The sequence below is a fragment of the Erythrolamprus reginae genome, chromosome 3, assembly GCF_031021105.1.
Source record: "Erythrolamprus reginae isolate rEryReg1 chromosome 3, rEryReg1.hap1, whole genome shotgun sequence".
Lineage (NCBI taxonomy): Eukaryota > Metazoa > Chordata > Lepidosauria > Squamata > Dipsadidae > Erythrolamprus > Erythrolamprus reginae.
Window position 1 is genome coordinate 186063125 of NC_091952.1, and position 27062 is coordinate 186090186.

The 27062-nt window shown below is 42.2% G+C and overlaps 2 protein-coding genes across 6 annotated transcripts in view; both read right to left on the reverse strand.

Moving 5' to 3' along the window:
- ATP9B (ATPase phospholipid transporting 9B (putative)) overlaps positions 1-12312 on the reverse strand; it is a 184330-nt gene extending 172018 nt beyond the window's left edge. Inside the window, exon 1 of one of the 2 annotated variants that reach the window (XM_070747427.1) lies at positions 12224-12312. Coding sequence is in view for 1 of the 2 variants with exons in the window: in XM_070747426.1 (XP_070603527.1) it covers positions 12071-12165 (95 nt within the window). In the remaining variant the exon portion in view is untranslated. Of the gene's footprint in view, positions 1-12070 lie in introns of both variants that reach the window. The other variant, XM_070747426.1, reaches the window with a different exon arrangement.
- A 9642-nt stretch (positions 12313-21954) lies between these two features.
- The window catches only part of SALL3 (spalt like transcription factor 3), a 39561-nt gene continuing 34453 nt past the window's right edge, over positions 21955-27062 (reverse strand). For 3 of the 4 annotated variants that reach the window (XM_070747433.1, XM_070747432.1, XM_070747429.1), the window contains one exon: positions 21955-22402. The gene's annotated coding sequence lies outside the window, so the exon portion shown is untranslated. Of the gene's footprint in view, positions 22403-24742; positions 24796-27062 lie in introns of those variants that run through there. The other variant, XM_070747430.1, reaches the window with a different exon arrangement.

The following is a 27062-nucleotide window of genomic DNA, read 5'->3' on the forward strand; positions in this document are numbered from 1 at the left end:
AGCATTTTTCACTGAACTGGAGTAATGTGTTATAATTCTGACTCATAGGACCTGAAACAATTCTACTGACTGAAACAATAAACTGATGTACCTTTTTTATTACTTCTTTTGTGGATAACAGTGAAAGAAAACAAGACATAATCTCTATTTTGGTCTTAAAATAAAGATACACTGAGAATTGATTGATATACAGTATTCTACAAAGACACTGACAAAGCTTAACTATATGAATCTAGAGAATGTTTACTATTTTTGTCTCAGGTTTAAGAACTTTGATATCAATTACAAAAAAAACCCCAAATAAACAAACAAAAGATATCTTAAAGATGTAGAAATATTTAAATAAGGTCAGGAAATAAACATGAGCACAAATCATATACACATTTAAGAACAAAACATGAATAAAAAATGCTTGAGAATAGATTAGATAATCAGATATACAGTGATACCTCGTCTTACAAACGCTTCGTCATACAAACTTTTTGAGATACAAACCCGGGGTTTAAGATTTTTTTGCCTCTTCTTACAAACTATTTTCACCTTACAAACCCACCGCCACCGCTGGGATGCCCCGCCTCCGGACTTCCGTTGCCAGTGAAGCACCCGTTTTTGTGCTGCTGGGATACCCCTGCGGCTCCCCTCCAGGGGAAACCCCACCTCTGGACTTCCGTGTTTTTGTGATGCTGCAGGGGAATCCCAGCAGCGCAAAAATGGGCACTTCGGCTGGCAAAAGGGGTGAATTTGGGGCTTGCACATATTAATCGCTTTTCCATTGATTCCTATGGGAAACATTGTTTCGTCTTACAAACTTTTCACCTTAAGAACCTCGTCCCGGAACCAATTACGTTTGTAAGACAAGGTATCACTGTACTTTTAAGGGACAACCTTTAAACCAAAAGTAGTATATTTCTGAAACAATCTCCAGAAAGTCAGCACTTATAAACAGATGTGCTGAAGTGGAAAATAAAAGAACAAATCCATTTCTTTTAATCTTTCTTCCTCCTTGTTTAAAGGGCAACTATGTAGAAGCATGCACCTTCTAAAAGAGATGTAATACAAAATGAATCAACAGAGTGCTGAAGAACTATGGTGAGTAATGCATCCATCACAAATTGAACTCCAAGGCATTCCATTTTCTCAAAGTACAAATTTATTTAGATCTGCCATATTGGCACTAACTGATGAAAAGCCAGTACTGAAGTTCCCTGGCTTTTCACCTCAATATAACTTTCAGATTCTCAAGTTTCCAAAACAAACTGTCACATTGTCCAACAAAGATTGGAGATGGTTGCTTGGCAACTTTTCTCCTCCTCCTCCTCTGGTTACTCAGTTGTTGGAATGTGCGTGACTCATTTGCTAGCTATGATGTTATGACTAGAGGCTCTATCTTCCTTCAGCTCCAAACTGTGTAAAAATGAATTCATATTAGAATACCCAAATATACTAACAATCCCACACCCAAATCAAATTCAGGCTTGGAGAATTGTACAATCAGTCCACATTAACACTGTGTATTTGCTTTGGACTTAAACTTCTTGAACTGAACCAGACATTGTGACTTGTGATCACAGTTTTAAAATTAAATTGACAATTGTTCAACAATTAACCCACCCATAAAATTGTACCTGCACTTAATTGGTGAGAAGAATTTAGCATACTGTATTTCATTTAAGCATTTAGTTTTCAATCTGTATGATGTATAAATGTAAGAATAAATTGTAGACATCAACAAGATAACCAGGAAGATAGTCTCCACCTTAATAGGTCTACTAGTTCACTGTAATTAAGGGAAATTTTATTGATTGTACTATATTCTATACATTGTAATATGGATTTGTATTTACTTGCTCTAATTTTGAAATTTTATTCTTTGTACACTGCTCAAAAAAATAAAGGGAACACTTAAACAAAACACTATAACTCCAAATAAATCAAACTTCTATGAAATCAAACTGTCCACTTAGGAAGCAACACTGATTGACAATCAATTTCACATGCTGTTGTGCACATCCAACTTTGTACAGAACCAAGTATTCAATGAGAATATTTCATTCATTCAGATCTAGGGTTTGTTATTTGAGTGTTCCCTTTATTTTTTTGAGCAGTACTGTATAATATTCTATAGCAGTGTTTCCCAACCTTGGCAACTTGAAGATATCTGGACTTCAACACCCAGAAGTCCCCAGCCAGCATTCGCTGGCTGGGGAATTCTGGGAGTTGAAGTCTACATATCTTCAAGATGCCAAGGTTGGGAAACATTGTTCTATAGGACCTATTTAGAATAGAACAGAATAGAATAGGATAGTATAAAGTAGAATAGAATAAAATAAAATAAAACAAAATAGCAGAGTTGGAAGGGACTTTGGAGGTCTTTTAGCCCAACCCCCTTCTTAGGCAGGAAACCCAATTCCGTTTCAGGCAAATGGTTTTCCAATATCTTTAAAATGCTTCCAGTGTTGGAGCATTCATAACTTCTGGAGGCAAATTGTTCCACTGATTAACTGTACTAACTGTCAGGAAATTTCTCTTCAGTTCTAAGTTGCTCCTCAATTAGTTTCTACCCATCGCTTCTTGTCCTATCTCCAAATGCTATTGCTTTTATCAAAATGACAAAAGCAGGATCACATATGCAGCATCCATTTCTTTTGCAAATTTGTACTATAGCGCAATGCACATTCAAAAAGGTTTTGGATTGGCTGCTTGAGTAAATTCTCCTTCAACACTTCCTGTATATGCAGCTGCTAAAGCCTCTGCATTATAGGTTCAAACATTTCCTGAATATGTATCTTTTTGTTCAGGAAACATTACAGTGTTGTGAATTGTAATGTTGCTATCAATATTTGTTCAGCTAGATAGCTGACTGCAGTCAGACCTAGTTATTACTTGGATGGCAGCCCAGGAAATATCAGTCCTAGAGGCATCCCAGAAAAGGGCAATAGTAAATCACCTCCATAAGGTTGACATGTCCATGATGTCACCATGAATTAATTTTTAAACTGAAGCAAGACTATACTATGTCTGTCAATATAATTGTATGTGTGCTTTTATCAATATTTGTTCATGTTTTTGTTCTATTTTATGTTGCTTTCTTTTTTACGCATCATATTATTTTTTTCAACAATTTGGAAATAATTAAAAAATAATAATTCTGATGGGAATCAAAATGGATGCTGGCCCCATGAATCAATATAGGATTGTCAAAAACAAGCTGAAGTTCTCAATATTCCATCTTTGGAATACTGTGTTCAGTTCTGGAGACCTCACCTACAAAAAGGTATTGATAAAATTGAACGGATCCAAAGGTGGGATGCAAAAATGGTGGAAGGTCTTAAGCATAAAACTTATCAAGAAAGACTTAATGAACTCAATCTGTATAGTCTGGTGGATAGAAGGGAAAGGGGGAACATGATCGAAATATTTCAATATGATAAAGAGTTAAATAAGATTCAGGAGGGAAGTCTTTTTAATAGGAAGGTGAACCCAAGAAAGAAGGGGGCACAATCTGAGGTTGTTGGGAGAAAGATCAGAAGCAATGTGAGAAAATATTATTTTACTGAAAGAGTAGCAGATGCTTGGAACAAACTTCCAGCAGACGTGGTTGGTAAATCCACAGTAATTGAATTTAAACATGCCTGGGATAAACATATATCCATCCTAAGATAAAATACAGGAAATAGTATAAGGGCAGACTAGATGGACCATGAGGTCTTTTTCTGCCGTCAATCTTCTATGTTTCTATATTCTTAGTACACAGCTAAATGTCTGAGAGATTCTCAGTCATCCAGGTCACGGTTTTCCCAAAGCAGGTGGGTTCCTCCTGGTTCGCCCAAACCGGTAGCGACACACTGGTGATGTCACAATGATATCACAGAACTGGTTCAGTCGCTGCTGGTCTGAGGACGCTGCCATCTATTTATTGGTTTGTTTGTTTGTTTGTTTTCTGAGCATGCGCAGAAGCTGAGTTTCCTGCACTGTGCATGCATTGCCATCTTGTTTTCAGCTTCCCCCCCTCCCAGATTTTTGGCATTGGCCATACACCCACGAGACACAGCCATACGGTGCGGGAGGAAGCAAACCGGCAGTGACATAAGTTAGAACCCACTGCTGCTGTCCCAAAGGTGCTTTTTTTTTTCAAGAGCCAACTGCACTTTATGGGTTGTTGTTTTTTTTTAAGATGTTTCGCTTCTCCTCCAAGAAGTTTCTTGGAAGAGAAGCGAAATGTCTTTTAAAAAAAAAAAGTCAAGTAGCCTCTAGAAAAAGCACCTTTGGATCAATATTCTTAGATTGATAAACAAACCATGCATTACCAAAATTTTGCTTGTCTTGATGACATTTATTTGACATATGTATCTTTTTCTTTTATGTACGCTAAAAGCATATGTACCAAGAGAAATTCCTTGTGTGTCCAATCACACTTGGCGAATAAAGAATTCTATTCCCTTCCCTTCTATTCCTTGTTGTATATCACAGTGACATGGGGGGGACCCCATCTCTCAGTAGATTCAATTGAATATCACCTGCAAGGAGGGCGGGTGTGTGACAGTCAAGCCCACATCTCCAGATTATTTTTCACACCTATTTCATACAAATTTGAAACAGCATACAATGCAATTTGTTGTCTGTAGAATCATGGCCTATGAGCCATTTGTTACAGAAATAATCCGATATCCACATTTTTGGGGAGTTGGTAACACTAATAGGCATAGGCTTTGATTTCCATGTACCTTTAGTGTCCAGCTACTGATAATTATACCAGACTGCTAACAGCAAAATCTGTTGAAAGATTCAGGGGACAACCCCCACTTGTTTTGTGGGGAGCTAGTTAGGCGTGATAGTTAAGGAAATGGCCTGGAAAGCGGATGATAGTAAGTTCTCTTCTCTATTAGGCACAGAAGACAGATGACTGGCCAAGATTTTAGGATCTTGGGATTTTTCAGAGAAGAGAAAATAGCTGTTGTTTTTGCAGAAAGAGATCTATAAAGATCTGTTGGAAAAAAGGTCCATCTGGGTTCAGTTCTAAGTGGGGAGAAAGGCACTGGAAAAATGGAGATTTCTTGAAAAGATGTTTTAAGTGGTGGTCAGGACCACATGGTTTGAGGTCATGGGCAAAAAAGCACATGGATGAGAGAGAGAGATTTATACCCTCTCTTTGGCCCCACATTGGAGATTCCTTCAGGGGTAAGAAATGTATTCTGATTGGTTGTCAGACTCCTATGGGGCCATGCAGGGATAACTTTATAGTGTCTTGAGTCCCAAAGTTTGGTTGAATCTTGCTGAGTGATGATGTAATGAAAGGGCTTTGGGAAATTCCTATTATGACTGAGGGCTAATCCTATCTTTATTGGATGATGGTGAGGGTATTTGCTTATGAATAGACCTAGCTATCTCTCTCTCTTAAGTGCTGACATCTGCTGTGGGCTTTTGAGGAGGGTGGGGACTATTAAGAATGAGTCTGATTCCTGCCTAAAAAACCCCACACTTCTCCATTTCTCATCTCATCATATAACATTCTGCCTTTTAAACATTTCCGAGAACATTTCATTTTCTTAGGAGAGGGGTGGGTATTAACTTCCTACAGATCTAAGGTTTATACAAAACAAAAACAAACATTAAGACAGGACTCTCAATTACAAAATGCATTAACTCTTGCCTAAAGAAAGCAAATGCATAACTAAGTACAATAGTTACTAATTTTATGAACATATACTAAGCCAGGGGTCGACAAAGTTGTTCAGAATCTAGGAGCCAGCCAAAAAATTTAGGAGCCAGAATTTTTTTTAAGCAAACTTGGTTTTTTGCCGAGTCTCCACCTGACATCGCTTTCACCCCCTCCCCCCCGGCGCAGGCCTGGCTCCGCCGAGCCGGCTCTGCTGTACTCCCGTCGGGATCCGAGGGGAGACCGTTAGTCAGAAACCGAAACAGAGAAGAAGGAAAGGGAGACCGGGCCGGGGACGCGGGTGATGGGGGGAGGGGGGAGGAGGGGTTACTGGTCGGAAGTCACCGCGCACGCGGCCGGAGGAGGAATGAACAAAACCTCACGCCGGGAGGGGAGGGGCTTCCGCTTCTCTCCGAAGGCGGGTGAGCGGCCAAGATCGGAGCGTCTGTGTGCGGTGGGGGGGAGTGAAGGGGTTCGAGTAGGAGGCGGAATGGAGGCAAGGGGGGGAGGGAGAGACGCACGCAAGCGCAGGGGACGCTGGGAAAGCAGCTCGCTCCGAGGTTGATGGGCGGAGCTACGGAAGCCAAGATGTACCATTTCTGGGCGTAAACACAAGGCGGGAAAAATATACTGTATACACATACAGCAGTGTTTCCCAACCTTTTTGGAGCCGCGGCACATTTTTCATATTTTCAAAATCCTGGGGAACATGGGGGGGGGCCGCTAAAAAAAGTTTGGACAAAAAAAATCTCTCTTCCTCCCTTTCGCTCTATTTCTCTCTCCCTCCCTCTTTCTCTCTCTTCCTTCCTTTCTCTCTCCATCCCTCTTTCTTTCTCTCTTCCTTCCTTCCTCTCTTTCTGTCTCCTCCTTCCTCTCTCATCTCTTTCCTTCCTCTCCCTCCCTTTCTCTCTTTCCTTTCTCTCCCTTTCTGTCTATCCTTTCTATCTCTCACCCCTTCTCCCTCTTTCATTCCCTTTCTCTCCCTCCCTTTCTCTCTCATTCCTTTCTCTCCCTCTTTCCTTCCTATCTCTCTTTCTTTTTCTCCCTCCTTCATATCTTCTTTCCCCCTTCCTCCCTCTTTCCTTTCTCCCCCTCCCTTTCTCTTCCTTTTTCTCTATCCTTTCTACTTCTTACTCTTTCTTTCTCTCCCTCCTTCATTCAATTTTCTCTCCCTCCCTTTCTCTCCCTTTCTCTCTCTTTCCTTTCTCTCCCTCCCTTTCTCTTCCTTTTTCTCTATCCTTTCTACTTCTTACTCTTTCTTTCTCTCCCTCCTTCATTCAATTTTCTCTCCCCCCCTTCCTCCCTCTTTCCTTTCTCTCCCTCCCTTTCTCTTCCTTTTTCTCTATCCTTTCTACTTCTTACTCTTTCTTTCTCTCCCTCCTTCATTCAATTTTCTCTCCCGCCTCCCTCCCTCTTTCCTTTCTCCCCCTCTTTCTCTTCCTTTATCTCTATCCTTTCTACTTCTTACTCTTTCTTTCTCTCCCTCCTGCATTCAATTTTCTCTCCCCCCCTTCCTCCCTCTTTCCTTTCTCCCCCTCCCTTTCTCTTCCTTTTTCTCTATCCTTTCTGCTTCTTACTCTTTCTTTCTCTCCCTCCTTCATTCAATTTTCTCTCCCTCCCTTACTCTCTCTTTCCTTTCTCTCCCTCCCTTGTCCTCCCCTGGGGCTGCCTGTGCCTGCCCTGCACCACCCAACACGGACGGACAGCCCCCGGTCGTCGGTTCGTCGCCCCCCACCCCCCCACGGAGGGAGATCAGGCTGGCGAGGGCGGTAGAACTACGTCACCAGCCACTGGAGGGAGATCGGGCTGGCGGGGGCGGCGAATCCACCTCCCCAGCCGCGCGGAGGGAAATCCGGTAGGCGGGCGGGTGGCCGCGGCTCCCTGCGCGCCCCTGGAAAAGCGTACAGGGAACGGTGCCCGGGGCCGCTTTAGCCGCCCCCCGCTCCCCCCGCCATCTCCCCGCGACTGCCTGTGCCGCTGCAGCCACGCCCCCCCAGCTCCCACCGCCAGTGCCCTCCCGCCGGGCCCCAAAGGACACTTGCCGATGACGACAGGGAACCTTCAGCTGGGCGGGCGCTGCCGTGCCGGTGCCTCCGACCTCCCGGTTCCTGCTCGATGCCGCGGTTTCTGGCGCTCTCCTGCTGGGCCCCAAAGAAGGAAGGCGGGAAAAAGGCGCGAAGAATGGAGCTCTCCTTCCTGCCTGCCTTCTTTGGGACCCAGCAGGAGAGCGCCAGAAACCGCGGCATCGGGCAGGAGCGGAGAGGTCAGAGGCACCGCAGCGCCCTGCCCAGGCGGCACACCTGGCGGTGTGTCGCGGCACACCAGTGTGCCGCGGCACACCGGTTGGGAAACGCTGACATACAGTACAGCAGGCAACATTTTCTAGGCGCCAGACAACATTTTCTAGGCGCCACTGGCGACCAGGCGCCTGGGTTTGTCGAACCTTGTACTAAGCAATTTGAAAGTTTGATTGTTCATTCATTCATTCATTCATTCATTCATTCATTCAGGCATGCATACATTCAACAAGTTTTAAATACTGCCTATCTCACTCATAGAGTGACTCTGGCCTTTAAACTGGTAGATACTGTAAACAGTTTCATCATTCCTCAATTAGAAGATCAGTAATAACACTAAAGTCCCTGTCAATAAATATATTCTGATTACATTTTGGCAGCAATAGAAGAAATTTTAATAGCTTAAATGTCAAACTGAACCAAATGTTCATATGCCATCAAGAACTTCTATCTTGAAAAAAAAATACCGAGGCAATTAAGATTTCATATACAGTGATCCCCCATTTATCGCGGGTGTTACGTTCCAGGACCACCCACGATAAATGAAAAACCGTGAAGTAGGAATGTTATATTTACAACGTAAATATAACATAATGGCACGGCACCCCCCTCCACCCAGTGCTCCTTTTTACCTCTGCCTTAAATCAGGAGAGAAGGGGAGGAGATGGGGGGTTGAGAGAGATACACATCAGGGAGCCCGTCTGCCGAGAAGCGAGAGGCATGTAAACGGTGTTGCCGGGCTCAGACGGAGGGGTGGTGGAAGAGGAGGAGGAGGAGGCGTGGGGCTTGCAAGTGCCCCTCCCCCCCGTGGCACAAGGCGGGCGTGGTGGTGGTGGGGCTGCTGTCAGGGCAGGGGGGCCACTGATGTCAAGCCCGGCGTCGTCGAGAAAAGTCGCCCGCCCGGGGAAGTGGCGTATTTGAAAGGTTTGGCTTCCATGCTCGCCTGTGGGGGACAAGCGGCGGGGCCACAAACCCCTCCGGGGGCCTACAGAGGGGCAGATTGATGCAGGGTTGGAGCCCCCTCTCTAAAGTTTGTCCCATAATACTTCATTTCATAGTTCTGAAAAGTAGCCTAAAAATCCCATGATCCAAAGATGATTCTTCACTACCTCAATTACGAATAGTGACTCTTTTTCTTACATTTAGGATGTTCTAATCAGGGTTCCCACATCATTTTCTATTTGCATTTCTTTCTATTTTATCAAAAGCTATTTCTAAAGGTCCCTGTTTTTAGGAGCTATTTGTTAGGTAACATATGTAATTGGAATACAAGACTGGCATCTTTGGGGAAGCATCACGAAGATGAAAATGGTAAACAAGTCCAAAGAACAAACCTTGTGGATGTGTTTCAGGACCTGTAAAGTAGAAGTCTTCCATATTATTGATATTATTATTACAATCTCATCTGCAAAGGTCTGATGATCCATGCTATGGCCTGTAACATCTGGTTCATGTGAAGAGCAAGGGCTCCTCCCTGCCATGAATTTGTCATGAAAACAAACATCACTGGAAAAATACTGTCGAGTTAGGAAATCTGATTTCTTTCCACAAATCCCCCCCTCCCCAGGTTACTTATACATTTGAAACCATGGGTGTCCTTTTGGCTTGCCTGGCCTACATTGAGTGAAAAGAAATTGTCTTTTTATAAAAGTATACAATATAATGAATGGATATAAGTAACAAACTTTCTTTAAAAGTTTACAATCTTGTGGGGCAGCATTAATAGTTGACTAGGACTGCATGAGACTGCATGGGCCATGGGTTGAACATGTCTTTTTAAACTAACTTCAAAATCTATGGTAATATGTTAGTTATAAACTTATAGTTGATATATTAAATGTGTAAAGATGGTAATAAATTCCAAAAAAACCCCACAAACCCAGAAGCAATTTAAGGAACTTGCTCAAATGTGTGAAATAAATGTATGATAAACTGAATAGAAATTCCAATGGTTTTTGTCTAATAATCTAGTGGCATTACAATCTGTATATTCATCTGCATAAATGCTATGAAGAGTAATTAAAACTTTGGCATCACAGAAACTTTCATCCAAGAATATTTCAGGTTCAGTTGTGTTAACATCTTTAGTCATGATTTTTTTTTGTTTACTTCAAGCAGAAATCTTGATTAGCCATCAAAACAAGTCAAACATATGGACTCCTGTTCTTATCTTTCTGGATAACTTTTTTTAGAATATAAAGAAGAAATCTGCCAGTGGCTTTACAAATACCATGTGTTTTAAAAGGCAAATAACAAGTAACACTTTTAACAAAATATGCATTATTTACAGAAGTTTCAAATATTCCCAATAAATCTTCCTTAGAAATATGCTGGCAAGCCACCTTCCATGTAAATCTCTTATTTTGGAAATGGGCTAAAATTTTGTAAACAACAAAAACAAAAACAAAACACCCTCTAGTTGCATAATCAATAACTGGAAGATCAGTTAAACATCTTTCTCTTGCAAGCTTAATTCCTGTACAGTTAACAGAGAAAACTAGTAATCACTCAAATAAATTCTCATTATAATAAAGCAAATACTGAATGAGCCAATCCCATACTACACAACACACTGCAATTTTGCACAAATTGCTTGTGTTTTAGAAGGCTACTGTAAATTTTCTGGCCCTCAACAAACTTCTTTCTAAAGTGAAAAGAACCAAGAACTCATAGGAGCAACTCATCAGAAGTCACTCACACTTTTCCCCCTTAACACTCAAAGAGTTTTGGCAACCAGAAGCTTCTGGGCAAGCATAAATACACACACACACACACACACACACACACACACACACACACACACAATCATCTAAGCTCAAGGACTGAGGTCTAGATCTGAAAGCTGACTGGGTTGAGCATTTGATGCTGCAGAAGTAGTTTTGGTCACCACGATATAACACGGATGTTGAGATTCTACAAAGAGTGCAGAGAAGAGCAACAAAGATCATTAGGGGACTGGAGGCTAAAACATATGAAGAATGGCTGCAGGAACTGGGTATGTGTAGTATAATGAAGGCTAAAACAAGAAGAAACTGGGTATGTCTAGTTTAATGAAAAGGACACAGGGGCATTGAAGGGCTGCTCGTCTTACCTCCTACCTGTGCGCCCTTTGAGGTCATCATGGGCACGCATGCACCCAACGGGCACATGGACACGAGATTTGACTTCTGCACATTTCAGCAATTTTTGCCAATATTTTTTCTTCTGCGCATGTGCAGAAGCAAAAAGTCAGCAAAAATCGCCAAAATCTCAATTGATTGAGCATTCTCACATGAGATTTTGCTTGCTGCATATGCACAGAAGTCAAATCTCAAACAGGGGCGCGCAGCTGGGCATGCATACCGGAAATTCCTACCAGGATGGAGCACCTGAGTGCACCAGCTGCTGCCCAACACTGCACAGGGGAGACATGACAGCAGCTAAAACATTTGAAGAACGGTTGCAGGAACTAAGTGTGTGTAGTTTAATGAAAAGAAGGACAAGGGTAGACATGATAGCAGGGTTCCACAAAGAAGGAGTCAATCTATTCTCCAAAGAACCTGAGGGTAGGACAAGAAGCAATGGGTGGAACTTAAACAAGGAGAGAAGCAACTTAGAACTAAGGAGAAAATTCCTGACAGTTGGCCACCAGAAGTTATGAATGCTCCAACACTGGAAGTTTTTAAGAAGATGTAAGCTAACCATTTGTCTGAAGTAGTATAGGGTCTCCTGCCCAAGCAGAGGGCTGGACTAGAAGACCTCCAAGGTCCCCTCCAACTCTGTTGTTTTTGTTAAGAGTGGAGGAAACAGGGACTATGAGGGGGACACCTGCATGCTGTACGAACTGAATGCTGCTCTGACAGGACCAGCAGGAACTTCCACCCTAAGCACCCCTAAGCTGCTCAGATGCAGCCGTCCAAAGCCCCAGGAGATTTCCAACCATCCGAGTCCTGGCCTCCAGGCAGACCCAAGGACATTGGTGGGTGGAAGGCAAAAAGCAGGAGCAGCAGCAGCTCCTCGCCCCACTCAAGTTGGTCTTTGCCCAGGGTCGACCCTCCCCCCAGATATCCCTTGACGACCACTCCCTCCCCCCACGCCTTCTCCTTCCCTTTCCGTTCGTGTGGCTTCCGGTCGGTACCTGTTATGCCTCTGGGAGGCCGAGGCTTTAGTGTAATAAGCCGCTCTCCGTTGGGTGCTGCGCGGTACCGGGTGCAGAGGGATTTGGTCCGCCATCTTTCTTCCCAACCCACCCCCCCACCCCTCTCGCTCTCTTTCTCTCTCTCTCACTCACTCGCTTCCCTCCCACCCTCCGCCTTCAGCCGGAGGGATTGAATCGTCATCGTCCACGCGCCTTGACGTCACGGGGACGCGTCACACGCCTGTCGAGACTCGAAGCCGGCCGGAGCGACTGGAGACGGGAGAAAAACGGGAAGGAGGAAAAGTGGGCGGAGTAAGCCTGACCAATCAAAGCTTTGAGGAGGATGCTCTCTCGCGCTTGCTTCCCGGGCCCGGGTGGATGGGAGGGCGCGTGCGAGCGCGTGAGAGGCGCGCGCGCGGGGGGTGTATGTGTGTGTTCGAAGAGCAGCGTGGAAGGCGTGGCAGCGAATGGAAAGCGAAAGTCCGCGGGATCACGCGAAGTCGTGCAAGCTGCCTACGGAGGAGGCCTGGCTTTTCCTCCGATATTTCTGAGCGATGGTGGCAACATATTAACGGGGACGGGGGAGGGGAGGGCCCCCAAAATATCTTTTCTCGTGTTATTAATTGTAGTTATTTTCGCGTTTTATATACTACTGGCCGTATTTACATTGTAGTTTGTAAGCCGCCAAGGAAATTGGTAGTATGCATGTTTTTTAAATAAATGAATCCTAAACTTTCCCGTGGGAATTGGACAGTTTGCACCGCACTCCTGCGCGCTTTTGGTAGAAAGTTAAATTGATAAGCGTTATAGTTTGTGACAGGAAATTTTGGGAGGGTGTAAAGCTCTCTTCTCTCCCCACCTCCACCATAAAAACAGATTGACGGCAGAAAAAGACCTCATGGTCCATCTAGTCTGTCCTTATACTATTTCCTGTATTTTATCTGAGGATGGATATATGTTTATCCCAGGCATGTTTAAATTCAGTTACTGTGGATTTACCAACCACGTCTGCTGGAAGTTTGTTCCAAGCATCTACTCTTTCAGTAAAATAATATTTTCTCACATTGCTTCTAATCTTTCCCCCAACTAAGCTCAGATTGTGCCCCCTTGTTCTTGTGTTCACTTTCCTGTTAAAAACACTTCTCTCCTGAACCTTACTTAGCCCTTTAACATATTTAAATGTTTCGATCATGTCCCCCCTTTCCCTTCTGTCCTCCAGACTGTCCAGATTGAGTTCATTAAGTCTTTCCTGATAAGTTTGATGCTTGACCTTCCACCATTTTTGTAGCCCGTCTTTGGACCTGTTCAATTTTATCAATATCTTTTTATAGATGAGGTAGATGACCAACTTCATCAAATTATTATTATTATTATTATTAGTTATTATTATTAGTTATTATTAATTATTTATTAGATTTGTATGCCACCCTTCTTGGGGTGGCTCACAGAATACAAAAAACAACATGACAACAAATCTAATTAATTAAAAATTACTACTAAAATCCCATATATACTAAAATCAGTCAGCCAACTCATTCACAATCACGTTACATCTCATAAACAGGGGAAGGGGCTTGATCTAATTGCCCTATGCATGGCAACATAAATGAGTCATGAGACTCTTGCGAAAGGTGAGGAGGGTGAGGGCAGTGCGAATCTCTGGAGGGACCTGATTCCAGAGGGCCAGGGCCACCACAGAGAAGGCTCTTCCCCTGGGCCCTGTCAGATGACATTAGCCGATGGGACCCAGAGAAGGACAACTTTTTGGGACCTAACCTGTCGCTGAGATTCATGCTTGATAGCCTCAGCAACCTTTGTATGATCGGGATGTGACATTACAAGAATAAAAGAATAGCGGATGGAAGCTGACCAAAGAGAGAGTTAACCTGGAAATTAAGAGGAACTTTCTGACGATGACACCGAGCAACCAGTGGAACAGCTTGCCTGCGGAGGTTGTGAGCCTCTAACACTTGAGACTTTCAAGGGGAGATTGGACTGCCATTTATCTGAAGTGGTGTAGGATCTCCTCTTGAGCAGAGGGTTGGACTAGATTACCTACAAGGTCCCTTTCAACAAACAAACAATGTATGTGATCGTCAGTATAAATTGCATTGTGTAGATTTCTTAGAAAAAATTATACCAAAAGAAGAAGTAATAAGGAAAATTCCGGAGAGTGCTGAGATGGACAAATTAACGAGAAAAAACAAAAAAAAACCCAATGGTATCAATGGCTAGAGCAGGGATGGCCAACCTTTTTGACAATGCATGCTGAAAGTCCAAGCAGGATAGTGCTGTTGTGCTCACATGTGCCAGCACCCATAATGCAATGCATGTCCTCATTTGTGCATGACCCATCCTTGCTCTGCCTCGTCCCACATTCTACATCCGTAACGTGGTTGTGAATGAGTTGGCTGACTGATTTTAGTATATATGGGATTTTAGTAATAATTTTTAATATATATGGGATTTTAGTATATATGGGATTTTAGTAATAATTTTTAATTAATTAGATTTGTTGTCAAGTTGTTTTTTGTATTCATTCATGCTCCGCCTTGCCCCACATTCTACATATTCTCAGCACTGTGTATGCACTCTGCATGTGCCCCCACTTCTTTCCAGAAGGCCCTTATCGGTCTGTTCCCTGTCGAGACAAAGGAGCAGCCATTCCCAAGGCCAGGCATTCGGAACTTCTGCAGCTGGCACCTGGTGCTCCTGAGATGAGGAGGGCAGAGACTGCTGCTCCCAATGTGGAGGAACCCTGGCAAGGCCACGCATGCAGAGCTTCCCTTGCCAAACAGCTAGTGAAGGCGGGGTGGGAGAGTGGGCTGCCTATGCAGAAGGCCCTGCCAGGGCCAAAATGTCTTTCTTTCCTTCCTTCCTTCCTTCCTTCCTTCCTTCCTTCCTTCCTTCCTTCCTTCCTTCCTTCATTTAATTAATTGGATTTTTATCCTGCCCCTCTCCGAGGACTTGGAACGACTTACAACATATGAAAATATACAGTTCTGAAATCCAATAAAACTAAAACAGTCTAAAACCCCCAATTTAATCTAAAAAACAGTCATATACAATCTATCAACATACTTCCCATTCAGCATACATTCATTCATAGACAGGGGCTGTTAATATTAGTGTCCCCAAGCCTGTCAGCACAAGTGCATCTTCAAATTCTTGCGAAAGGCAAGGAGGATGGGAGCAGTACGGATCTCTGGGGGGAGCCAATTCCAGAGGACTGGGGCCCCCATAGAGCAAGGCTCTTCCCCTAGGCCCTGCCAAGTGACATTGTCTAGTCCAGTGTTTCCCAGTCTTGGCAACTTGAAGATATCTGGACTTCAACTCTCAGAATTCCCCAGCTAGCGCGTGCTGGGTGGGGAATTCTGGGAATTGAAGTCCAGACCTCTTCAAGTTGCCAAGATTGGGAAACACCGGTCTAGTCGATAGGACTTGTAGAAGGCCAACTCTTTGGGACCTGACTTTGTTCACTCCACCAGCCTCGTAGGTCCCCTGGGTGTTGCTGCCCATCTCTGGCATTTATCCTGTGCAGCCCCATCGGCCACAGTCAGGTGCACAATCAGCAAATGCTGCCTTGTGCACCTGAAGCAGCCGGTCACTCTTGCCCTGCTCTTCTAGGGTGATGGGGGGGATGGAGAGCCTGATGCCGTCCGGGGAATGGCAACTCCCAGTGGGAAGGAGCCCTAGCAAGGCCAAACATTGGGAGCTTCGCTAGACAAGAAGCCAATGAAGACGGGGTAGTGGTGGTGGACTACTTGCACAGATGACATTGTGGCCTGGGGTCCTCCCCCACTGGGAGCCACCATTCCCTGGCTGGTGGCAGGCTCTCTGCCCCCCACCCCACAATCCCAGAAGAGCAGCAGCAGCTGAAGGGAGAAGGGGAAGAGTGACCCGCCAGCTCTGCTATACAGGGCAGCATTTGCTAGCTGGACAGCCATTGGGGCTGTGCAGGAAGAACGCCGGAAACAGGCAGTGACACCCAAGGGACCAGCATTGCTAGTGGAGCAACCAAAGAGGGGCAGCTCGGTCACCTTTCACGGTAGCCGAAGGGTCATCTGTGGGTTTTGCCTCCCAAGGACAATTCCATCTGTCCATCCATCACCCTGGGGGGGAAATTACTGACCCCCTCAGAGAGGGTCTACAACTTGGGCATCCTCCTCGATCCACAGCTCACATTAGAGAACCATCTTTCAGCTGTGGTGAGGAGGGCCCAGGTTCGCCTGGTGCACCAGCTGCGGCCTTATTTGGACCGGGAGTCATTGCTCACAGTCGGTCATGCCCTCATCACCTCGACTACTGCAACGCTCTCTACATGGGGCTACCTTTGAAAAGTATTCGGAAACTTCAGATCGTGCAGAATGCAGCTGCGAGAGCTTTCATGGGCATTCCCAGATATGCCCATGTTTCGTCATCACTCCGCACGTTTTGAGGGTAGGAGTTGAAACAGTTTATGTCCAGGATACAAGGGGTCAATAAATATTTTCACAGTCCTCTTTTTGTCTTTTTTAAAGATAAAAATAATAAAAATATATTTTTTTAAAAGACAGACTTTTCCTGAATCACTAAACAAGCTATGTATTGAGACACTTTTGCATAAGTCACATCTCACTCGATCTTATTATTGAAGCGTTATTTTATAATTGCAAGTAGTACATATGTCATTTGAATGAAAATTATGAGAGGAAGTATTCAACTCTTCTCACTCCCCAGGACCCTTTATCAGTGATTTTGGGCAATTGCTGATAAATTAAATTTGGAACAGCAAGAATCATTCAGCCGCCCCGAGTCTTCGGAGAGGGGCGGCATACAAATCTAATAAATTATTAATTATTATTATTATTATGAATCAAAAGGAAAATGTGTCTGTATGTAATGTTGGTAGGGGAACACATATTTTTTTGCTTACTTTAGTGTCAGGATAGACAAAGTGACTGTTAACACAAAGTCCCACAGCTAATATAACAAGATTGTGAGGTAGGAGGGTGAAATATTAAGAAAGATAAAATATGCCTACAATTTTATTTTTATATAGTATCAATTTAAGGTGCTTTCTGTTTCCTTCCTTTCAGTGACTTGATAGCAAATTCAGTCAATTTCATTAAAATTTATATCCAAGGAAATTCATTTCAATGCGTACACAATGGAAAATGTGTTTATTTTGCTGCTTTTTTGTTTTTACTTTTTACAAAAACTAACATGTGAAGATTGTCCTGACATGATCTGCTTTTGACTGAATGTTACCTTTCTTGCAAATTGTTTATATCAAATTGCAGGATTCCAAATATCATTTGTGTTGTTTTTCCTTTCCATGTTTTGTTAGTGTTTCCCACGCAACACTATTTTTATCATAAAACTAAATAGTGAAAGAAAGAGATATAAGAGCCTCCACTGAATGATTATAAAGTAAAAAGAAAAATTTGTATGTTTGACAATAATGTCCAGTCAATGAAGCAGTGGAAGTGATGTGCCGGTGCCTGGAGGCTGTTGGGGCCTGGATGGGTGTCAACAAACTCAAACTCAACCAAGACAAGACGGAGTGGCTGTGGGTCTTGCCTCCCAAGGACAATTCCATCTGTCCGTCCATTACCCTGGGTGGGGGAATTATTGACCCCCTCAGAGAGGGTTCGCAACTTGGGCATCCTCCTTGATGCAAAGCTAACATTGGAACACCATCTTTCGGCTTTGGCAAGGGCGTTTGCCCAGGTTCGCCTGGTGCATCAGTTGCGGCCCTATTTGGACAGGGAGTCATTGCTCACAGTCGCTCATGCCCTTATCACCTCGAGGTTCAATTACTGCAATGCTCTCTACATGGGGCTACCTTTGAAAAGTGTTCGGAAACTTCAGATCGTGCAGAATGCGGCCGCGAGAGCTATCGTGGGGCTTCCTATATTCGCTCACGTTTCTACAACACTCCGTGGCCTGCACTGGCTGCCGATCGGTTTCCAGTCACAATTCAAAGTGTTGGTAATGACCTTTAAAGCCCTTCATGGCATTGGATCAGAATACCTCCGGAACCGCCTTCTACCGCACAAATCCCAGCAGCTGATAAGGTCCCAGAGTTGGCCTTCTCCGGGTCCCGTCGACCAAACAATGTCGTTTGGCGGGCCCCAGGGGAAGAGCCTCTGCAAAAACAGAGTTCTTTGTTCCGCTTCTCTACTATCAAGAACTGATTTGGCTTAAGGCACCATCATTTATTTACCTGTGGTATTTTCTGTGGATTAATTATTCAATGTAATAAGGCAAGTTCCTCTAAGATTACTTATTTGAGCTAAGTGTATGGACCATTTTTAAAAATGATCCTAAGAACAATAATACTTACCATCTAATAAACTCTCAGTTGCTTTCCTGTAAATATTCTCTCAAGCAAATACAAGAAGCCAAAACCTTGAAGCTAATTTTTGGTTTCACTTTGCTGAACAAAGTTTTCCTCAATTAAATGATCAAGTTGTTTTCCCCCCTGAATTTCAACCCAATCAAATGCTACACAACCAGAACAAATGTGATAGCAGTATTTTCTTATTTCGCTCTTTTAACTGCAGTTTCCAAGGTGATTTAGTTTCTGAGTCTTTTGCTGAAATTTCCTCTGATCAGCGTTCTCTCTGTGATCTTTGGTTCTGCTGCCTGCTCCCACATTATAATCCAGCTCACTTCAGTCACCATCTCTGACTTCTGGATCCTTTTTGCAGTTGTGCCCCATATATCTAGAACAAATTGGATATTGCATTTTTTTCTAAGAACATTGTGGCACTTACATTTGACCAACTCTGCCTAAAAGCAACTGGTACACTCCCCATCTCTCCCTCTGCATTGTTTTAAATTCAGAGTACATCACTTAAACTAATCCATCCCCCCCTCAAAGCCCGAAGTGGTATTATCCCAAAATACCTGTTATTATCCTGTTATCCGGTTTTCTTTTGGTTACGAGCTTTACTCATGAAATAACAATCAGCCAATTACTTTGCATTGGTAAATGATCAATCGAAGATTGGGTCTTCATCATAACACATAAACCTACCTCAAGTTTAACTTTACCTCAACTATAATCTACCGTAGGTTGGAGGCTTTTTGCAACTTTATAAAATTAATTTGCCTGTGTTGTTTCGGGAATGCTTTGTCACTGTTATAATTTGTTCTTCATTTTGGGGATTATTTAGTACTATCCTATTCAAATACAGTGGTGCCTCTACTTATGAACTTAATTTGTTCTGTGACCAGGTTCTTAAGTAGAAAAGTTTGTAAGAAGCTATTTTTCCCATAGGAATCAATGTACAAAGCAAATAATGTGTGTGAATGGGGAAACCACAGGGAGGGTGGAGGCCGTTTCCTCCCAGGAGATTCCTAGAGACCCCACAGAGGCTTCTCCCTGCCTTTTCCGGTTACAGTTTTGGAGGCTTGGGTTTGTAAGTGGAAAATGATTCTTAAGAGGCAAAAAAATCTTGAACACCTGGTTCTTACCTAGAAAAGTTGGTAAGTAGAGGCGCTTGTAGGTAGAGTTACCACTGTGTTATACATGTCAATCTCTTTGAAGTACAAGTCAACATGCTAGGTTGTTTTTTTCTGAAATGAATGTCATTTTTGCTTGAGTATGCATCCTTTTTTATGGAGGGGAAAACAAAGATCATATCCTAAATGTAAGTAAGGCCAGGACAAATACTGCTAAATCTGTCAATTGGTCTCTGGTTATAATTCAAGGTGTTGGTTATTACCTAAAGAGCCCTACATGGTTTAGGGCCAGACTATTTATGGGACAGTCTCCTGCTGCATAGGTCCTAGCAACTGGTTAGAGCCCAAAGGGTTGTACTTCTCCAGATCTTGTCGACTAAGCAGTGTTGTTTGGTGGGGCTGTGGGGAAGGTCTTCTCTGTGGTGGCACCAGCTCTCTGGAAATACCCCATGAGGTCCATAATGGTCCACCCTACTGGCTTTTCAGAAAGCCTTGACAACTTGATTTTGCCTGGGGGCCATGAATGATTCCTACTTTCTTTAATTCCGGCCCAAATAATATTTGATTGGTATGTATGACATAATATGATTGCGTTAGAGAGATTTTAATAGGGTTTTATACTATTGTTATTATTATGATTAGATTGTTTATATTGTTTCCATTATTTTGTTGCTGTAAGCCTCCCTGAGTCCCTCAGGAGTGGTTGGCATACAAATTGAATAAATAAATGAATTTAAAAAAATCACATTAATAAAATATAATCCAAGCCTTTGAAGGCCGTATCAGATTCTAGGATCCAGATTGTACAGTTCTACTCTCACATTGTTTTTTGTGACTATAGCATAAATCTTAAAGGGAGATATTTGTATCATTTGAGTGTAATTTATTTGTATTCTCTTTCTGTGGCTTATTTTCTCTCAGTCCTCATATTCATAATCTAGATTAGGCCTGTCAAAATCGTGCATCACACGACGTATCAATTTTTCCTCCCTGAGGAGATAACCATGAGTAGATAACTCATTAGAATCCCAATCATTGTAGTTTGATGGCAATTTAGCACGAGACTTCTCTTCCTGGATAATATACAAGCTTTATTTCAGCCTCTAAACTGAAAAGTCACAAAGCAAAAGTATAAAACTTCTGCACTTGCGAAAGACTCATCTTAAGACACCTTCCAATTAATATTTTCTAGGTTTCAATTATGACTGCCTTATCAAGCCCACTGAGAAGACACAACAATTATTTATAATAACTTTGTTGGCTATAATTTCCGCTTCTCCCTGAAAGTCGGATAGATGTTTCCAGAAGCTTTGTGTTAAACACAAGTGCTTACACTTGACCTTGCGCTTCATCTGCTCTTGCAGCACAGCGGTGCTTCTTTCATCCCGTGAAAGACAGGTGCAATTTGTAGCCACACAAATTATACAGTCCTTGCTATTAACATTCTTTTATCTTGTAAATTACTTACATTGATTACACTGAAGAAGGGTCTATGAAATGTTGCTAATGCAAGTCTATGATTTGGCTGTAATATATAATTCTTAAATTAAGACAAGGCAGGAAAGAATTGACATCTTGCGGGAGCAGATGCAAAACTCAGATCTCGGCCACATGCAGTCATTAAGACACCTATGTTACGGTGTGCAAGTTTATCTTTGCTAGGCCCCGGTGTCCTGGCAAACTTCCAATTCATGTAATTACTCTGTCTACCTAATCTCCCCTGTAGTTTCAATTGGATAAGTTATGGTGTTTTCTTTTGCCTCCTGCTTCAGATTGTTTAGCTAGTGTGCCTGGGGTGGAGAACTAGATACCACATTCCACTACAGAATTAGCTTTGTTTGTTTGTTTTGTTTATTGGACTTGTATGCCGCCCCTCTTCGTGGACTCAGGGCGGCTCACAACACATCAATAAAAAACACAATACCGTATATAAAATACATCTAAATCCAATTAATATAAATAATTAATTTAAAATATTCTTAAAAAGTTAAAAATTTAAAAAGTCATTCATTCAAATGCACACCGCGAATATTCTACACATTCAATTGGCCAGAGGTTGGGGTCTAGTGACCCTAAGCCTGGCAGCATAAATAAGTTTTCAGATTCTTACGAAAGGCAAGGAGGGTGTGGGCAGTGCGAATCTCTGGGGGGAGCTGATTCCAGAGGGACCCCCCCCACACACACAGAGAAGGCTCTTCCCCTAGGACCCGCCAAGTGACATTGTCTAGTTGATAGGACCTGGAGAATGCTGACTCTGTGGGACCTAACCAGACGCTGGGATTCATGTAGCAAAAGGCGATCCCATAAATAATCTGGTCCAATGCCATGTAAGGCTTTTTTATTATTATTATTATTATTATTATTATTATTATTATTATTATTATTATTATTAATTAGATTTGTATGCCACCCCTCTCTGAAGACTCGGGGTGGCTCACAACAACAATACAATATACAGAGTACAAATCCAATAAAAATTAAAAACAATAATTACTGCACAATCACACCATTCTCATGTATTAGTCAGGAAAAAAGGTGGTGGTGGTGGGAAGAGATAGTTATTCCCCCCATGCCTGGTGACATAGATAGGTCTTCAACATCTTGCGGAAGGCGGGAAGAGTAGGGGCAATTCAAATCTCCATGGGGAGTTGGTTCCAGAGGGCCGGGGCCGCCACAGAGAAGGCTCCTCCCCTGGATCCCACCAGGCAGCATTGTTTAGTCGATGGGACCCAGAGAAGGCCAACTCTGTGGGACCTGATTGGCCGCTGGGATTCGTGCAGCAGAAGGTAGTCCCATAAGTATTCTGGTCCGATGCCATGTAGGGCTTTATAGGTCATTACCAACACTTTGAATCGGGTCAGCCAGTGCAGTCCGTTTATCCTACAACAACAAAAAACAAATCTGTTCCATTTGTGGAATGGATAAAGAGTGCCTATGATGCAAGGAAAGACTTGCTATAGATGAGTGATAGCAAATCTTTCTTGGCTTGGGTGCCAAAATGGGGGACATGGGTGCCCACACCAATAATGCAATGCCCTCACCCCACGTATGTGCACAAGCCTCATTAAAGCTGTGGAGCTGCCCTGCTACTTACCTTCAGTGGACCCGCCCTACTATTTATCTTCAGATAGTTGCAACCAGGACTTGCATACCTCGGCCCATTTCTTCTGCAGCCTGCAAGGCTTTCCTGAAGGCCTCTAGCTGATAACAGAGCTCAGGATTGATCTGGAGCTCTGTTATCAGCTGCAGAAGCCTTCAGAAAAGCCTTGCTGGCTGCAGAAGAAATGGGCCAAGATGTGAGAAGCCTGGCTACAACTGTTCAAAGCCGAAGAAGTTACTGAAGAACTCTGACAGCGAAAAGGAGGCTGGGGGTGAGCACACAAGTGAACCTCCGGTTGGGCCATTTTTTGCAATCCCCAGGCTTGGAAGTGTGAAAATGGCAAAAAATAATGCAGAAAATCAGCTGGGCAGGAAGCGCATGTATGCTGGAGCTGACAAAGAGCAACACCTCGCGTGCCCCCAGCCACCCCGAGTTTTCGGAGAAGGGTGGCATACAAATCTAATAAATAATAATAATATGGTTCTGCTTGCTGTCTGTGGCACGTGTGCCATAGATTCACCATCACTGCTATAGATCTTCTTTATTAGTTTTGAGTGCCGCTCTCTGAGAAACCATCTAAGTTCACACTGATTAGAAAGGGAGGTCAACTTCTTCCCCCAGTCCTATTATTTTGTTAAATCTTAGGCCAATTAAATACCAATTTCAGACCCAAGATAAGAACAAAAGAAAGAGAGAAAGGAGTACACCAATTGGAAGTACATTTTCTTCTGATTCATCCAGATCAACTCTGGTTGAATGAAATCTGTTTACTTTTCTAATCCAAAGTTTTTTTTCCTTTACTCCCAGCAAAACAACAACATAACACTTTAAAGGAAATCAGTTCGCTCATATTTTACTTGCAATTTTCTATGGTATACCATACAAATTCATTTTAGTGAAATTTAATGTAGTGTTTAGAGCAGTGCTATCAAACTTAATTTCATTGAGGGCTGCATCAGGATTGTGTTTGACCTCGGGGGCTGAGATAGGTGTGGCCAGGGTGAGCATGGCAATATGACATCACTCATGTTGGGTGTCTGTAGTTGCCCAAGTGTTCTGCCAGTGAAAACGGGCTCCTGAGCAGCATTTTCAGGCGTGATGACCTCCTGCCACCCTCTATGACTGGAGATGAAGTTGGAGGAAGGCTACGCACAATTCTTTTGGAATAGCATACAAATTTATTTCAGTGAAACTTAATATACTGTAGTGTTTAGAGCAAGGGTATCAAACTTGATTTCATTGAGGGCCGCATCAGGTTTGTGTTTGACCTTGAGGACTAGGGTGGGTGTGGCCAGGGTGGGCATGGCCAGTTTGACAACATTTGTGTTGGGTGTCTGTGATGGCCCAAGTCCTCTCCCAGTGAAAACGGGTTTCCAAGCTCCATTTTCAGCCATGATGGCCTCCTGCCACCCTCTGTGACTGAAACTGGAGCTCAGGGGAGGGCTACGTGCGGCCCTCCCGAGCTCTGTTTTTGCTGGCAGAGAGTGGCAGAAAGCCGTTATGGCTGAAAATGGAGCCTGGGAAGGCTGCATACGACCCTCTTGTGCTCCGTTTTCACTGGCAGAGACACCGCAGGTCGGTGCTTTGATATTTGAAAGGTGGCCCCATGAGGCAGATCTAAGGGTCGGATCCACTCCACAAATCTTGCGTTTGACACCCCTGTTTTGAATAACGACCATTTCGGTTAACAATCAACCTTCTGGAATGGATTGTGGTCGTTAACCGAGATACCACTGTATATTATTACCTTATCCCTAGTGAATTATAGTAGTCATGAACAGTCAAAGGATACATTTATCTCAGGTTGAAATGCATACTTACACATTTCAAATGCATATTTATGCATACCTATACATTTCAAATGCTTATTCATTTTCTGCTGCTTGGTTTGGTGTGAATCTTCCTGATTATCTTCATTGTCTGTGCATTTTTCCAATTCAATGTGTCAGATTGACTTAATGATTAAGCACCATCAACTGATGTTGTTGGCTCTTAGCAACCACAAAGCCAGATTCTCTTAAAGATGTCTTTGTTTTTTATTTGTTAGTTATAATTAATACCAAACATTGATATAAGCTAAAAAGTACGCACCCAAATAAGTGCAATGCTGAATTTCTACCGCCATACTTTTGTTCATTGATTGTCAGAGAGATACTGTTGATGTATTCATGTACTGTAAAGGTAAAATTAATTAATTAATTAATTAGCTAAGCTTTTACAGCTGTTTGGAGCCTAAAGTTTTAAAATTATACTATGTGGCAGCTTCTTAATTTCTATAACTATAGGTATTCTTCAGCATTTTAAAATAAGTTTAATTCATTAACATTTAATAATAATTATAAGGCAAACTTCTTGAAAATATAATATGGAATATTTATTTTTATGAATATAGACCAAGTCTGTTTCCCCCTCGGTCTGCAAAATTAAAAATGCTGCCAATTGAATTAGATGGGACAGTCTTTTTAAAAAAAATAAGTTTATAGAATTGCAGTATTTTGTACCTCAGATGCACAGGATTGCACTGTCTGTAATTTTCTATAAGATAGAATTCATTATGAAACATTTGTGTTTATTCAACCTGTAGTAACTTTTATTGGATGTTTGGGTTGAAGATTTTGTTTTTCAGTATTCCTAGCTGAATAATAATAAACAATCACATTAAGAAAATTTCCTGTCATAACACAAATGTTTCCACTAGCTTTTATTATTTTTAATACCATGCAGCCTCTGAAATATTTTGAGACTAAACATGTTTAGTTACTTCAGATGTTTTCTCTTTCTCAGATATGGATCTGATAACAGAGTTACATTCTGAAATTATTATTTCCTGGCTGAAATATCAAAAATGAAAGCTTCACTTCCCAATCATCTTGATAGAAATAGTTCATATCCATCACATCTACCAGTACAAAACCTGAGTCTCTACTCTTTCCCTCCCTCCCTAAAAACAAAAATGTAGTGTAGAATAATCTAGGGAATGGTCCATGCATAAGTGCAGAAAACGTTTCTGCATAGTCTTCAATAATTATAGTGTGTGTGTGTGTGTGTTCAAATATACTGGAAAGAAAAATTGGTTGCATTATGATTTCTGTGTAATCTTTATGTACATATTCATATCCTGTCTTTATTATTTCTACAAATAATTCAAATATATCCAATACACCTTCTTTTCTGAAAATGCCTTGATTATATGAGGGAGGGAGAGGGGGAGAGAGAGGGAGAGAGATCACTTCTTGCTTGAGACAATTCCCTGTGGGATTTTTGGCATTAATTTCAGAAGTGACATAACGGTTCCTTCTTCTTAGGGTTGAGAGTGAGTGACTGGCTTTGTATTTATGAGCATTCATACCTTCTAGGTTTCTACTTGATGTCTTAACCAAACTGGTGCTATCAAAAGTATTTTTCTCTGTATGCATAATGAGATATAAATTTATTCTATTTTGTTTGATGGGATCTACTTCCATAACATGGACGGTTTGAATCATCCGAGTCTTCAGCAGTAATTTAACCTGATATTTCAATTGAGGAATATGCAGAGTGGATCCTACTTACATTTACTGTGTTTTATTCTTGCATATGCATTAAAGGAAGAAACATTGCATGAGTAGATCTAATTATCGGGGCAGGGAGAAGTAATTGAAGTCCTGAGGGTTAGATTGGCCACCTGATATGTTAAGGTTTTCCACCCTTGCCCTAAATACTCAGCAATGAGTTGCTTTCGAAATGATTATTTGTGAGGAGTCTATGCAGTTTTTCATTCATTTCAGCTTCTACCCCTTCCTCTGTTTGTGCCTTAGATATATTTTAACAACATCAGGGGCGTTTCTGCTGTAGATTATGAAAACCTATAGAATTATTAGGGTGTTTTTCTTTTTGTTCCTTTTAAAGCCTGTTTTGAAAATCTGTACAATATTATTCAGGGAGGGGTTTGTATTATCATTTTATTCATGTTTGTTTTCTAAACCTATAAAAATTGAATTTACTTAGCTGTACCATTTTTATGACAACTGTGGTATTTATATGCTCTTAATTGCAGTTGATATATTAAATGTTCTGTCTCTCCATTTCTCAGTGGACATAAAGTTGCCTTTAAAAAGACCTTCTAAAAGATTCTGTACAAAATCTATAAAATACTGAAGAAAAAGACACAATTGTCATTAAAAGACTCAGTATGTTTTAAACAAATTCTAATTTGCTCATATTTGAAAGCTTTATCTTCCTATAATGAGCGTTCATTTCTGTGTTATAATTCTGAAATAATTTTGTTTAACTGGCAGCCAAACGAAAACTAAGCAGTATGTGTACTACTGTTAGTGTACTCCTGTTGCTGAGGATATGCAAATATTTACCTCATTGGGAAATTAAAAATTGCCCATATGCCTACCATTGTGTATTCAAAGTATGGCTGGGGGTAGAACAGCAGAATAAGAAAAATAAAAA